The following is a 16,187-nucleotide window of genomic DNA, read 5'->3' as shown; positions in this document are numbered from 1 at the left end:
AACAAATTTCTAAGAACTTGAGAATTTTTTGGATTATGATTAAACAAACAAGCAAACAAGCAAAAATTCCACCTAAAGCTAAAATTAAATTTTTGGGAAAATCCCTGATGTTGGGAGCTAATCTTTAATGAGGTACTGGTGATATTTATTTTCCCATAATTTGGAACATGAACAGACAGGATGCTTCCTCTGCTCATCCTTTTACTTGAGGCTTTTATGTAGGCATCTATTTTCATTGATTCTTTTTGATGATTGATTCCTGTCTTTTAATATGTTGCCAAACCCTCTTTTTATGTAGTTAATAAAGATGTTAAGAGGATGAATCTGGATGACTATAGTTATTTATTTTGCTAAAAATAAAATTGCCAACATTTTAAATCCTGTTGATTTACTCATTTTAATTGAACAATTTTTAACCCTGTACTAGGATAAAATGGGCAGTTCACTAAGATTTGAAATCAATACATTTAAATCATTGTAATTTATTTAGTATGTCCATGGTTGGTTTATTTAATTGTTTTTTTTATAACTACACCTGGCTGTGCTCAGATTATTCCTGATTCTGTGCTCAGAAATCACTCCTGGAAGGGGTCTCAGGACCACCATAGTACTGGGGATTTAACCTGTGCTGGCCACATGCAAGGCAAGTGCTTTACCTGATGCAATATATCTTTGTCACTCTATTTATTTTTTTAAATAGAAATTATTTGCTAATTATTAAATTTATAGTTTCTTAGATTTTTTCACATCTTTCAGCTATAGGTCAGGTTTGCATTAGGTGCTTTATATATAGTGTCAAGAAAGTGTTACCTGTTAAGATTATATATCAAATTGCATTTAATTCTTTGAATATATTAACTTTCATTTTTGCTACAAAGTGAAAGATGCAGACAATGAAACAAATCGAACTATTTGTGGACTCTCCAAAAGACAGTTCTATTAAGTTGGAAGTATTGTTTACTTTTTTCCATAGCTTAAGTTTTATTCTTTGATCCTTTGATACTATTTTTATAAAAGTAAGATGACTTTGATGTTAAGTTAACAGCTATTTTGTGTTTTCTTTTGTGAATGGAGAACCACTGTTGTTGTTTTATAATACAGAAGACATATGTTTAATTTAAATTACATTGTCACTTAATTTTATACAACTTGAACTTGATGCTAATTTATTGACTTAAATTAATAAAATCGCCTACATCAACTATTACTTTTCATAGCATCTATGAAATCTCATTCATTCCAATGGCCAAATTCACAGCTTGACTTTTAACTGGTTTCTATTTCAAGGAATCAGAATGATGATATTACTGGTGCCTACTTTGAACACTTGGACCTTGAACCTTCTTACTATCCTCTGAGAAGTCCTCAAAGCTGTTCTACAAAGGAAGCACAGGTTAAAAAATGAATTGATAGAATTATGAAAAACTGAGATATTTTTATGAAAAACTTTTATCTAAATTAAAATAGTATTTTGTGGAAAGCGATATGGAGATTCCTTCACAAACTGGAAATTGAGCTTCCATATGATCCAGCTATACCACTCCTAGGAATATATCCGAGGAACACAAAAATACAATACAAAAATCCCTTCCTTACACCTATATTCATTGCAGCGCTATTTAAAATAGCCAGATTCTGGAAACAACCAAGATGCCCTTCAACAGATGAGTGGCTAAAGAAACTGTGGTCATATACACAATGAAATACTATGCAGCCGTCAGGAGAAATGAAGTCATGAAATTTACCTATACATGGATGTACATGGAATCTATTATGCTGAGTGAAGTAAGTCAGAGGGAGAGAGAAAGACGCAGAATGGTTTCACTCATGTATGGGTTTTAAGAAAAATAAAAGACATTTTTAACAGTATCTCAGAGACAAGAGAGATGAGGGCTGGTAGGTGTAGGTCATGACATAAAGTTCATCACATAGAGTGATAAGTGCAGTTGGAGAGATGACTACACTGAAAACTATCATAACAATGTGAATGAATGAGGGAAGTACAAAGCCTGTCTCGAGTATAGGGGTGGGGGGGTGGGGAGGAGGGAGATCTGGGAAGCTGGTGGTGGGAATGTTGCACTGGTGAAGGGGGGGTGTTCTTTACATGACTGTAATCATACAATTATAATCATATTTGTAATCACGGTGTTTAAATAAAGATAATTATAAAAAAATAAAATAGTGTTTTGTCCCTGAAATTTAACTCAAAGCTTGGGAGTTCTATATTTATTATAAAAAACACTCAAATGTTTGCTTCCAACTCGTGAAATAGAATATTGTGGCTCTTGACATTTTCCAGCAATAATGCATATATTGGAAATTTATAACTTAGAAACATGTATTGAGCATGTATAGTATCTAAAGGAGAATAAAAATATACAAAATGTCAAAATAATCTTGAGTTCATCTACCTCTAAATATATTCTGTCATTTTTCTGAAATTTTTTGCCAGTTTAATTTAGGAAATAGTTTCATTGTTGAGGAAGAATGCTCTACAAAAATATTAATATTTATGTTTTAGACAGAACACTACTTCATCAGACTCATTATCACACTGCCAATATCCTTCTACCACTGTCCTTAGGAAGTTTTTTCTTCCAGGTAAAAGCCTATATGTTTTATAGAAGTTATTTCTTTATATCATAAAATTATTTTTTCTATTGTAGATATAATTTAACTTAGTTTCTGAGAAGAAATATTTTCTTTTTTTCAGTACTTGGGACACACACAATGGTGCTCAGGGCTCTATGCAGTTTGTATGAAATGTCAAGGATTGATCACAGTTGGCAATGTGCAAGACAAGTGTCTTACATTGCAGTATCTCACTGGCATAAATTAAGAGACATTTTTATAACATCTATCAGCTAGAATTTATGGTGATATTCTTTGAACATGTGTATTTATAATATTAAAATTATGGTTTATCATGGTATATTATATTATCATAAAAGCATGAGTTTGATTTAATTGCCAAGATCTCTCTCTTTCGGGGCTGAAGCAATAGCGCAGCAGTAGTGTTATTGCTCTGCATGTGGCTGACCCAGGACGGGCCTTGGTTCGATTCCCTATGTCCCATATGGTCCCCCAAGCCTGGAGCAATTTCTAAGCAAATAGCCAGGAGTAACCCCTGAGCGACACTGGGTGTGGCCCAAAAACCATAAAAAATATCAAAACAAAACAAAACAAAACAAAACAAAAAAACCTAAAAACCAAACCAAAAAAACCAGTCTCTTTCTCTCACTGATGTTCAATATAAGTGATATAATATAGAGAACAAGTTAGTTTTAATAATTTTTTGTCAAATTGTAACTGTGGAAGTAGAAGTGAAGAGCATCAGTTAACTTAGTTAATTTAATTGATAATTACAAGTTTTTCCTACTGATAATATACCTAGTCAAAATAGGTAATGAGATGACTGGAAGTGGAAAATAGGAGATAAAAAGAATCTCTCTATATGAAAACACTCTTAATCCTTTCATTCAGATAGACAGTAGGACAGCTGGATTCTCATCCTTGTGCACATGCCCCTGGATAAAGACCAAGAAAAGTCAAGGAGTGGCTGGAGAGATCTAGGAACATATTACCAAGAAGCAAGCCATAGAAAGAGGACACAGATTACAGGTTTCAACTGCAGATTTCAGATTAGAAAGGTACAAATGGACAGAGAACAGCATAGGAACAAGGCAATGTCATATACTGATGGCTGACAAGCAAGGCACAAAAAGGGCAAATATGTAATCAGAATGGGCATTAAGGAACAGGATGAATAATTTTGTTATTAGTTAAAGGAGAGGACTGGACATTGGGGAGGGACATAAAACATGTATTTAACTGTACAATAAACCTTACCTTCTAAAGCATTTGAGATTTGTATGCAAATATTTCATATAAGAATCAAGAAGCAGGGCCCGGAGATATAGCACAGCGGCGTTTGCCTTGCAAGCAGCCGATCCAGAACCAAAGGTGGTTGGTTCTAATCCCGATGTCCCATATGATCCCCTGTGCCTGCCAGGAGCTATTCCTGAGCAGACAGCCAGGAGTAACCCCTGAGCACCGCTGGATGTGGCCCAAAAACCAAAAAAAAAAAAAAAAAAAAAGAAAAAGAATCAAGAAGCCATAGATGAAGAGTAAATTCATTCATTCTGTGGTAACAAGATCGTGTCTGAAAATTTCTTGTATTTTATGCTACAAATAATAAGTAATTTATCTATGTTGTCAGTACAAATTTTTGAAAATTAAAGCTGTATTTATTGTTATAGAAAATTTATGAGAATTACTCTTTCAAGGAGTCACCTAGAATGACATATTTATTTAGGAAAAATGTTGCAATTTTTTTTTAAAGGACAAACTTACTAATTGGATTTTGGCTTAAAAATGATGAAATGCCAAGTCTTAGTTCACAGTTTATTTTAAATTTTATGAGAGTTTGCACTTGCCTTCTTTTCTCCTCCTGTCCTTCCCTGAAAAATTCCAGTCATTATCACATCATATTTATAGCATCTTTCTTCTGAAAAATGTGTTCATGGAACACTGACCATGTTTCATATATAAAAATGAATCCAAAGTAAATTGATTGAAAATATACATATTGTGTTTGAGTTAAAATGATGTCAAAGCAATAAGAAAACTGGTTACCTTGGGCATGTTAGATGTTTAGTGAATATTTGTATTTGTTCAAATTTGTGCCAAAAAGAATCTTTTTGCCTTTTCCAATTGGTTCTATTAATGAATATTAGTTTATTCAATAATATTCTATTAGTTCTAAGATAAATTAGCTCAAAATTTTTAAATTTTATTTTATTGTAAAAATTGTGATATATAAAGTCCTTCATATTTAAATTTTAGATCTACAATGAGTCAGGGTCCTTCCCACCACCAGTGTCAACCTCCCTCCAACAATGGACCTAGAGTGCATCCTATACCACCACCCTTTGCCCCCTGGCTTGCCAGTATAATAGGCTTCTTTAAGTTTAGATTATTAGAGTTTAGGTCCCTTGATTCTATTATCGTTAACTTTGCTTTGGATATTTAGTTCTATCCTTATTTCTTTCTCCAACAATGAATCTGAGACCACTTGGCCCCTGGACCCCAGCCTTTCTTTATTCCTTTCTTAGTTTTATAGAAAAATGTGGGAATATGTGGTAAAATAAAGTAATCTGTGTATCAATGTCCAGTTGTTTTGAAGAGAACTTTGATGTGGTTTGTCAGCCTTGATGTAGTGACTACCTAGGCCAGAGATGGTATCTCTTACTTTGAAAACCAAACCTGTGAACAAACCATTATTAATTTTTATAATTCTACATATACCTACATGAATTTAAATTATTTACACATTTATACTAATATTTATATACCTAGAATTTGTGTATTAATTTTCTCTTTGCATGAAATATAGTTTAATCTAACTTAGTTTTATTGTTTAGTCTCAGACATCATTTCAAGTGTTAATGGGTTTTAGAATAAGTAGGTAAAAACTTATTAAGCAAATAACAAGATTGCATAATTTGTTAAATATGAGATTATTGGGGCTGACATTCTGCTACCTTTTAGAGCAAACGTTGAATTTTGGAAAAACCCTCTGTAAAGAAACTTTTAATAAAGTGCCTAATTACTTTAATTGTGATGAAGCAGCAAGAAATAGTGTCACGACTCATTGTTTATGACCAAATTGCTCAAAGAAGAGAAAAGAGTAATTTATATTTTTAATTATAGCTGAGTTCAGTTTTGGCGCTACTTTTTCTAAAATATAATTTTTTATAAATATATTGCTAGTAGTTTGGTTAAGATTACACCATAATATAACTCCATGGTCAAACATTTATATTTTTAATATCCTAGTGCTTGAAACAAAAAATAATTATCCTATGAATGTGAAGATTTCTGGCCATGCAGCTGCTGTTATATTTATTAGCATAGGTTACAAACTAAAGTGAGGACTTGGCATTTTTATATTCTATTAATCAAGGAAGGTATCATAGAAAGATAATTTAGGACTTAACATGAGCTGGTTTGTCAAATTGCTGATCAGTTATTTATACAATCAAGAGTTCAGACACTTTCTGCCATCCACATAATCCCTGGAAGCACAGCTAAAACACATGTGATAAACCAATCACTGAGGTGATTATTTTATTACGATGCACATCAATTTGACCTTTTTAAAGTATCTGAATAACAAAGCATGATGAATGTTTTTCATATATTTCCACGTTGCCTATCATGGCATCTTTAATCACATATTCTTTAAGTAGAGGAATGAGGGACTAGTTGCAAAGTGGTCAACCCAGTTCAGTTGTGTATTGAGGGGAAGGGCTGAACTATCTTTTCTCTCACATTCTTGAGACTTTCTGGCCAGTACTGATTTGGCAGGAGTATGCACTTGAGCTCCTGGGCTGCTGCCAGTCACTTGGTTCCTGAAGCTGAAGTGAGTGGGATCCTGCCAAAGATTAGACTGAGAAATCTGGATGCAGGCTGGCAATTCAAGCAATGACTCCAGCCAAATTGGCACAGTTGGAAAAACCTTGGAGAATCACAATTATTTTAGAAAATAGGAATTTTGTGAGCTTTCTAAACATTATGTAAATGAGCCTTGATTCCTAATTCACAGAAGCACACAGGTCCACCACTTGTGGTACATCTGTAAACACATTAGTGCCCTGATTTATGTCAAATTGGACCTTGGTTTGTAAGAGAAAATTGGATGCTGCTGTTGAAGGCATATGGAGGCACCTGCAACATCTGACAGAAAACTCAGGTGCCTTAATGCCCTTCTCAGAATTCTGCTTTTTATTTTTCTGTGGGCTTGTAAGCTGCTAATTTGTGGATATGCTGTGTGTTGAGGAAGAGGATGTGGAATATAGTTTAAGGAGAGTCTCTTCATATTTAATATACATAATCTCATTTAAATTAATCTTTACAATAGTCCTGTGAAGTCACTTTCTCTTTTCAAGTTTGAGAACAGAGTTGAAATCCGGATATTCCAGATGCCATATTTGTGATTTTTCTAGTTAAAGATTGAGCTCTATTTAGGCTAATTGACACATAAAATTGTAAAATATTTAAAGTGTACATTGTGGTGACTTGACACATGTATACATTGTGACAGAATTTCTACCCATATAGTTAATTAACACATCCAACACTTCATATGTTTATCTTCTTTTTGTGCATGTAGTGAGAACATTTAACTCCCTTTCTTCAAGCACATTTCAATAGACAATACATAGACAATACTGTGTCATAAACTATATCTACTTTGTTAAGCATTAGATCCTCAGATCATTTTCAAAACAAACTTTGGATTTTTTACATACCTCTGGCAATCATTTTTCTGTTCTTTGTTCCATATGTCTGGCAATCTCCCCCCAACCCCACATATAAGTGATAGTATAAAGTACCTGTCTTTGTTATTTACTGTAACATCTCAAGTTTTATCTCAATGGTGGCAAATGGAAGAAATTTTTTTGATCATGGCTGTGTAGTATTTTTTATATAAGCATTCATATTTATTTATTCATTTATTGATTAATATTTTAATGTTTTATTATTTGACTATGGGTATAATATGGGAATGAATATTGGAGGTTAGGTGATTTTTAATAGCCTGTTTTTCATTTTTAAAAAGGTAAACTTGAGAGACAGATTGCTATATAATGTGGTAAATAAGATTTTAATTTTTTGAACAAACTACATATTGTTTTCCACAGTGGCTGCACCAAATCATATTAACTCCTACTAAACATATAAAAATGTTACTTTTTTTTTTATATCCCAACAAAGCTTATCTCCTCTGTCTTGTTTATGATAACTAACCTTCAGATGTTAGGTGTTATCATGTCAGGTTCATGCTTTTGAACATATTTTCATAAACCTGTAGCCCATTGCATATAAATTATTGTTTGGGTATCTTGTAGTTAAAATAAAATTGCTGTATATTCATAATTTCCCAAAACTATTTTTTTAAATCTTGGGTATCATGCAAATAAATTCTGATTTTATTAGTTTGGGGACAAGTAGCATTTGGGAATTTGTTTCAGGATCCAAGTGACTGCCTTTGGGAAATACTGCTCTATAGTCTCTTAGTTAATTGTATGCTGCATACCTCCAATCCTTGTTTGTTTGTTTGTTTTGTTTTATTTTTTCCTCATTCTGCACTTAACCTACAGTATTTAGTTTGACAAAATTTTTGTATCATTGAAATAATTTGATCTTGGAAGCCCCAAGAGACTTAAAACATACCTAATTTGTGGCAAAACAGAGTAACAGCCTTTTAATGTGCCATTTTAATAGTTTGGGCTAATATGCATTATTCTAATTTATAAAGAAAATGCAAAAAACAAACAGTAAAGTTTACAAAATCTTTTGGGATCTTAAAAATGTTATCATTATTGGTGCCTGAGAGATAGCATGGAGGTAAGGTGTTTTTGCCTTGCATGCAGAAGGACAGAGGTTGGAATCTCGGAACCCATATAGTCCCCCGAGCCTGCCAGGAGCGATTTCTGAGCATAGAGCCAGAAGTAACCCCTGCGCACTGCCGGGTGTGATCCAAAATCCAAAAGAAAAAAATTATCATTATTATTATTATTATTATCATTATTTCCAAGCTGGCCTAAAAAATAGGGACAAACAATTTTGACAAATAATAAGATAGGTACATAATATATTTCCAAATTCATTCAAATGCTTTGAAAAAATATATGTATATATATATTGGTTGTATGTTTTTTAATAATTTTTATTGAGACCCATGTGAATTACATGTCTTTCACAGTTATATTTAAGGTATATAGTCACAGTTAATTAGAGCAATTCTCTACCACCAGTGTTGACCTCCCTTTGGCCCTATCCCCAGCATGCATCCCATACTTCCCTCCTTTATCACCTGGACTGCTAGTATAACAGGTCTCTGTTGTAAATAGCTTGTTGTAGATCTTGATTCTGTTGTCGGGTTTGGTATTTAGGCTTGATCTTTATTTATTTCCACTCACAGTTCATGTGACTGTTTGCTCCTGGTACCATCCGCTTTCTCTTTTTTAATTTTCCCTTAATTTATGACACAAGTATTTTAGTGTAATATCTTAAGTTCTTAGTTCACAGTAAAAAAGTTTGGTGCTCTTGTTTCTAAGCTAGGATGGTGGTAGATATTCTAAAAAATTTGGGAGTTTTAAAATACTAAAGAATGATAAGAAAATAGAGAATTATTTTTTGAGTTTCAAGGATAGTTTTCTTAAAAAAAGGAAATGTTCATGTTTATTTTATGTATATTTAAATATATTTTAAAATATAATCCAAGTTTTAGAACTCTGTAAATTAGAAGTATTACCTTAATGCTTATGTAGATCAAGTCACAAGTTTAAGATAAAAGTTTCTGGGGGCCGGAGAGATAGCATGGAAATAAGGCGTTTGCCTTTCATGCAGAAGGATGGTGGTTCAAATCCCCGCATCCCATATGGTCCTCTGAGCTTGCCAAGAGCAATTTCTGAGTTTGGAGCCAGGAGTGACCTCTGAGTGCTGCCGGGTGTGACCCCCCAAAAAAATAATAAAAGGAAGAAAAGCTAACTATAGATATTGAACATGCTCAAATTTATCAATAGAAACTGTGATATTTTTACCTGTAAGATCACTAAAATTACAATGATTTCAGGTGATATTAAATTTTATTTGATTTAGCATTTCCTTAGTGAGTAGCTAGACAGACTATCATTATTGCATTTTTGTTTTGTTTATGGTATATACCTAGTGATACTCAGGATTTAATATTGTCTCTGTACTCAGAAATTCTTCTGGCAGGGTGAGTGTGGAAGTTTTGGATACAATTATATTGTGGAGATAAAACCCAAGTTTTTCACACGTAATGAAGAATACAAATTATTTTGTTTTTAACCATTATGGTGAAATGGAAAAGGGTCATTGCACAGTCTATTGTAAAAATATGGCAAGAAAACATTGGTTTAAATTTGATGATCAAGCAATTTCAGAAATAGCTAACTCATCTGTAAAATTTCAGTGGTCTATATTCACTCCTATATTTTAAAGAAACTTGCTGATCTGAATATAGCTGTTTAAATTAGCAGATGTTTAACTGAATGATCTTTAGAGAGGTCTATAATAAAATTCGAACGTTTTTACCAACAGAAAAACAGCTGCAGGATGCAGACTCCCATTATGGTGCTCATTATTAGAATGTTTCAATGTCTTAATAATTATGTTTATAATAATCCTAAATGCTTCTGTTAACAGTGATCCATAGAGATCTAGATTGGATACCTTAGTTTCACAGTACAGTGATATTTTCTTTTGGACTCCTAATAGAGTGCTCATTGTAATGTCTTAACAAATATTTTTAATCATTTACTTTCTGTTTAATTTTAGCTGCCTATATCTTCTAATGTCTTTCTCCATTGGCTAAAGCATCTGAATGTTATAGACTCTTTTTACAGTGCTCATTACTATACCACTTAGTATTCTAGTCTTAAATATTATGATAGTTTTAAGAATGTTCTCTGCATGTTCTAAACCATGAAGACTTTTTATTTTAAAGCAAAGTTTCCCTTCATTGATATTGATTTCTCCAAAGAAGTTGAATACTTTTTCACCTGACATGTCAGCTTTATATTTTGAAGTGCTTTGACTCATTCTATCTGGGTCAATTTTTCTTATGGGTTGATCCTTTGGTCTGACTTAGTGTGAGTGTGTGTGTGGTAGCCAACTCTATGTTTAATGTTTGTCTATATTATATGTAATGTGTTTATATTTTATTTATCCCTTCCTTCTTGTATACAGCCATTTTTTTCCCCAGGGAGATGATGCCACCACTGCCACAGTGGTTGCACTGGTTCTTATGGTACCTCTCCGATACAAGTTTTGAAGAATCTATATAAATCAGCCCAACTGGACTTGCTTCAGACAGCCCCCTGCATGGAAAGTGGGACTTGGGCAGCACCATTGGTGTGTGAATTGCTCATGGTTCTCTTCAGTGGTTTATCCTGCATAAAGGGCTTCGGCTCTTTGTCCTCACTCTGGCTGCTGTTGCTGCTCAGAGTCACTTGAGTCTTTAAACTGCAACTTGTCCTCAAAGAAGAAGGCAGACACACTACTGTTACTGATGTGTTCTTTGTTGTCAATTTCTACCACTTTATTTCACTACAGAATTTTGATCGCAATAGGTTTCGGCTCTTGAAGAGATCTTTCAATCTAGGACATTTCCTGATCTGTGAATGCTGCGAGTCATTTTTTTCAGACTCCACAAGACTGCATTGCAAACTGCAGTCGGGATCCAGAATTTCCTTGTAAACTTCTTAAGTGTATCTTTTTTACATGTATATACTCTATAATGTTTTATGCTTTCCTATTTTTATTTAAATTTTCTAGTGGAAATTCTTTTTTTTTGGGGGGGGAGGGGTCACACTGGCAGTGCTCAGGGGTTATTCCTGGCTCTATGCTCAGAAATTGCTCCTGGCAGGCTCGGAGGACCATGTGGGATGCCGGGATTCGAACCACCTTCCTTCTGCATTTAAGGCAAACGCCTTACCGCTGTGCTATGTCTCCAGCCCCTAGCTAGTAGAAATTCTTAGAAGAGTGTAGAGATAGTACTCATGAAGTCTTTGTGCTTTTGATAGATCCACGATAGGAACTGTTGGTTCATCTTCCTGATAGGCCCCAATAATATCCTATGGCACCGTTCCTTTTGCATAGATACATTAAAATTGGAAAATATTAGAAACTAAGTGGAGTTATACATTTGGGATAAGAACTCAATAATTTCTTTTTACAGGGATCTTACACCATGAACATTTGCCTTGGTGACTTGACTTGGACATTAACCAGTTACCCCTGAACACTAATAATTAGCCATCTACATGTACAGACCCTGGATTTGAACTGATTGACCATATCCTGGTCTCTCCTTTCACTATCTAGAATAGTTCTGGAGATCTGTGTCTCTCTCCCAACCCTGAAGAGGAATGGGATAGACCCTTTTCTTTCTTTTTTTATATATATTCTATATATATATTCATGATTACATACATGATTGTGTTTGGGTTTCAGTCATGTAAAGAACACCACCCATCACCAGTGCAACATTCCCATCACCAATGTCCCAAATCTCCCTCCTCCCCACCCGACCCCCACCTGTACTCTAGACAGGCTTTCTATTTCCCTCGTACATTCTCATTATTAGGACAGTTCAAAATGTAGTTATTTCTCTAACTAAACTCATCACTCTTTGTGGTGAGCTTCCTGAGGTGAGCTGTAACTTCCAGCTCTTTTATCTTTTGTGGACAGACCCTTTTCTAATAGGACACTTCTACAGATAATGAGAGGCCCAAGGTCACCTTTTGGCTCATCATTTTGAATTGACCTATGCATCTTTAATTGGCCAAACATAGGTAACCATGACATTACAGGGAGATCATAAAGGCAGGTTGGCCTAGGAAAATTGAAGATTGTCTAAGACTATCTTGGTACTTACTTGCCTCAGGATGTGCAACCATCTAACCTACAGTGAAAGCTGTGTTTGAGGAGAACCTTTCCTGGGACTTTGAAGAAAAATGATGGGGTTATACAAATTAGTGTGCCTGGAACCTGTAGCTGGTCTTAAGGCAGGATGCTTCATGGGTAGGGATACCCTGTTTTTAGGCCAAATATTTTTCTTTATATTGTCCCAACTGATGTCGCACATATGCAAAATATTACCAACCTTTATCTTTATCTTTAGAGGCATCTGCCCTAATCTTAGAATCATAAATGTGAATTATTTTGTTTCTCTATAAACTCAATTACAGGAGAAGTTGGACTATTGGTTCTACCCTAATCAATATTTGTACTCCACCCTAGAGTGTGATCTGGTGATGGGATTATTGAATTATTTCCTACTTGGTATTCCTCACCCAGCCTAGGGTGTGGCTTGGTTCTTGTCAATAAAAGCAGGGGTCTGAGGAAGGAATAGTTGATTATTTGGTAGTTTTAATAAGTGACTTTATATTTTTTAAGGAAATGAAACTGTAGCCAAGCATATGGAACTGTAAAATAACTGCTCTTCATGGACAGTGACAAGAAAGGTACTTGAAAAAATAAAAATTGATAGAGAAAAGTAAAGAAAGAAGTGAGACTAAATTGGGGACAATAAGGGAAAATAATTCAGTTTAATAGGCAAGATTGATAGGGATAAAGAGCTGAATCATTAGTTAGCAGGATTGAGCATAATCAGAGATGATATATTTGAGAAAAAAATCAGTAGTACAAAATGAAGGGATAATTTAAGTTAAAGTAAGTATAATCTGAGTGTGAAAACTACATAGAAAATAGTAAAATAGAATCAGAGACAACATAAAGATCACATTTCTGTAATATGACAACCAGAAAGATAAGCATTATGCGACTATGGAAGGAGAATGATTTCTGTAGCTGGTCTGGTCCCTTTTAGTCATTTGAATTAATTGCCTGAATCCTTTTGGACATCTGAGTTGTCACTTACATTCATTGGTGTTGCAGGAATAAAAGATAAATTTTGGCACACATTACATACTTCATTCTGCCAAGGGCAAATGGTATCAAATAGTACTCTTTATGGGTGGACAAACCTAAAGACTTAGGCATCAAGCATTTCTCTCAATGGATACTAATATCCAACTAACATAGGAAAATACTAGTCAGTTACCTGACTGGTTATTTTGAGTGAGGCATAACAACTGCCATAAAATTTTTATGTTATCAACTAAACTTGCTATTTTGTGTGTGCTAACTTTCTAGAGAACTAGCCTGAGGCAACAATATAATTCAAATGAAAACATGAACTCACTAGCGGGAGGGATTTCTCTAGGATACAAATTTCAAGGAATTTTTCAAGAGAGTCATCAATTTAAAAAATGCTCTGTTTTTAAAATATGGTAATAGCGGTAGGCGCTGAGGGCTCCTGAGGTCTTAAAGAGGTTGGAATTTCGCTCCTACTTGCTTCGGACTAAGCGACAGACATGGCCAGAGGGGTGACTCCACAGCTGCTATTCCTGCTTGTATGGGGGACCATGGTTCAAGCTGCGCAGCCCAGGACCGACCTTCTAAATGTCTGCATGAACTCCAAGCACCATAAGGAGAAGCCAGGCCCTGAAGACCAGCTGCACCAGCAGTGCAGTCCCTGGAAGCAAAACTCTTGTTGCTCCGTCAATACCAGCCAGGAAGCTCATAAGGATATTTCATACCTGTATAATTTTAATTGGGACCACTGTCCCATTAAGATGACACCAAAGTGCAAACGGCACTTCATCCAGGACACCTGCCTGTATGAGTGTTCTCCCAACCTGGGGCCCTGGATCCAGCCAGTTGACCAGAGCTGGCGCAAAGAAAGAATCCTGGATGTACCACTGTGCAAGGAAGATTGTGAGCTCTGGTGGAAGGATTGTCAAACTTCCTATACCTGCAAGAGCAACTGGCACAAGGGCTGGAACTGGACCTCAGGCTTTAACCAGTGTCCAGTGCAAGCCGCTTGCCATCGCTTCGATTTCTATTTCCCTACCCCAGCTGACCTATGCAATGAGATTTGGAGTCACTCCTACAAGGTCAGCAATTATAGCCGAGGCAGTGGCCGCTGCATCCAGATGTGGTTTGACCCAGCCCAGGGCAACCCCAATGAAGAGGTGGCCAGGTTCTATGCTGACGCCATGAGTGGATCTGAGCTTCGTGGAGCCCCTCTTTTGCTTGGCCCCACCTTGGTGCTACTCTGGTTGTTTCTTTGAGCTCCCTGCAGTTTCCCAGACCTGGACAGCCTCTAACTCCCAGCCCTTTAGTTCTGAATACACATGTGGACCAATTATTTGAATAAACCAGAAAACCCAAAAAAAAAAAAAAAAAAAAATATGGTAATAGCAGTCTCAAAGACTGGTTTAATTGTTAGGTCCAGGTAAATTACAGCATTTACAAAAAAATTTATTTATGTAAATTAATGGCTTGATCACATAGTCATGTTTGAGAGATATTAGGGCTTAAACTTTTTCGGCTAGTGATCCCTTTTTACCAGATAAATATTTATACAACTCTCCTATACTATTTATACTATTTATAAATAAGTAATAATTTCAAATAAATAGAAAGTCATAAAAATATTTTTAAAACAAATGTTAAGGTTTTCATAACCCCAGTGCTAAAGAAACAATGTCCTAAGTCTCCAATACTTGTCCATATTTTGCTTAGATATCAAACATGATACTAAGTTACAATATTTCTGAAGCTGAGACAAGAAAGCCAGGAACAATAGGTTTGATGTAGCATATTTAAGTTTAGATCATGAAAGTCTATAAGCTCTATTCAGAGAAACCAAGTATAAGTTGTGGAATAAAATAAAAACATCAAGTCTTAAACAACAAGTCGATATTGATTCAAGTCAAGTCAAAAACAGAAGGGCAAGCTAAATAACTAAGAATGAGGCCAATAAAAATTAGGTGGAAGGTTGCAGAGGAGATGGATATTCTTGGGACTGAGTTCTGCATTTAAGTGTTAATGGACTATCATTTTCCAGTTTCTCACACATTTGTAAGTAATACATCAGGCAGGTCACAGACCACTAGCAAATACTTGAATTTTCAAAGTCTGAAGGAATATATTGTAGAGTGTCTAGAAAAAGTAATATAGTAAAGCCTGCTGCATTTAAAAATATTGTTGAGGACCTTTATTCCCTCCAGTTATTGAAGTTATCAATAGATAACCGAAAAACTATGCACCCATTTCAAATGACCTCAAGAACAATCCCCCTGTCACTTTAGTTTCTTATTCACTCATGCACTTGACAATGCTCAAATAATATTTAAATGACTATTTTATCTTACTTCAACTTGTGTTTTACTTTTAAATTGTAGTTTAAAAACTTTTGGATACTGTTAAGCTATTCTTTCTCATTCTTAAAGAGCAGCAGTAACTTTGGAATGAGGAGGAAAAGGTTTTAATCCCAGTTCCATTACTCACTAAATGCAAGGCCATAATCAGGTTACTTAGCTTCTCCCAGGTGCAATGATATCATCTTTTAAAATGGGAATAGATCATCTGTGTCATTTGGTTCTCGTCATAATAGAAGAATGTACTTCATTGCTTAGGCACAAAGTTGTTTAGAAGCACTAAATTGTGTCTGGGGAGATCGCTCAAAAGAACAGCAATTGTGCCTATCTTGCATGCACAATGGCCCACGTTTAGTACCTGGT

General features: G+C 34.9%; 1 protein-coding gene across 1 annotated transcript; it reads left to right on the top strand.

The window, feature by feature from the left end:
* Window positions 1–13,969: 13,969 nt before the first annotated feature.
* LOC126009214 (folate receptor alpha-like) lies at window positions 13,970–14,851 on the top strand. Its single transcript, XM_049773580.1, has one exon. The coding sequence runs from the start codon at window positions 13,974–13,976 to the stop codon at window positions 14,730–14,732; it is 759 nt and encodes a 252-aa protein (XP_049629537.1). The 5' UTR covers window positions 13,970–13,973; the 3' UTR covers window positions 14,733–14,851.
* Window positions 14,852–16,187: the final 1,336 nt, after the last annotated feature.

This window comes from Suncus etruscus, chromosome 5 (genome assembly GCF_024139225.1).
Source record: "Suncus etruscus isolate mSunEtr1 chromosome 5, mSunEtr1.pri.cur, whole genome shotgun sequence".
NCBI classification, from domain to species: domain Eukaryota; kingdom Metazoa; phylum Chordata; class Mammalia; order Eulipotyphla; family Soricidae; genus Suncus; species Suncus etruscus.
This window is presented reverse-complemented; position numbering and strand designations above follow the sequence as displayed.

Excerpts from the sequence above, each read along its gene's own strand:
- LOC126009214 (XM_049773580.1), top strand. The coding sequence starts at position 13,974 with ATGGCCAGAGGGGTGACTCCACAGCTGCTATTCCTGCTTGTATGGGGG.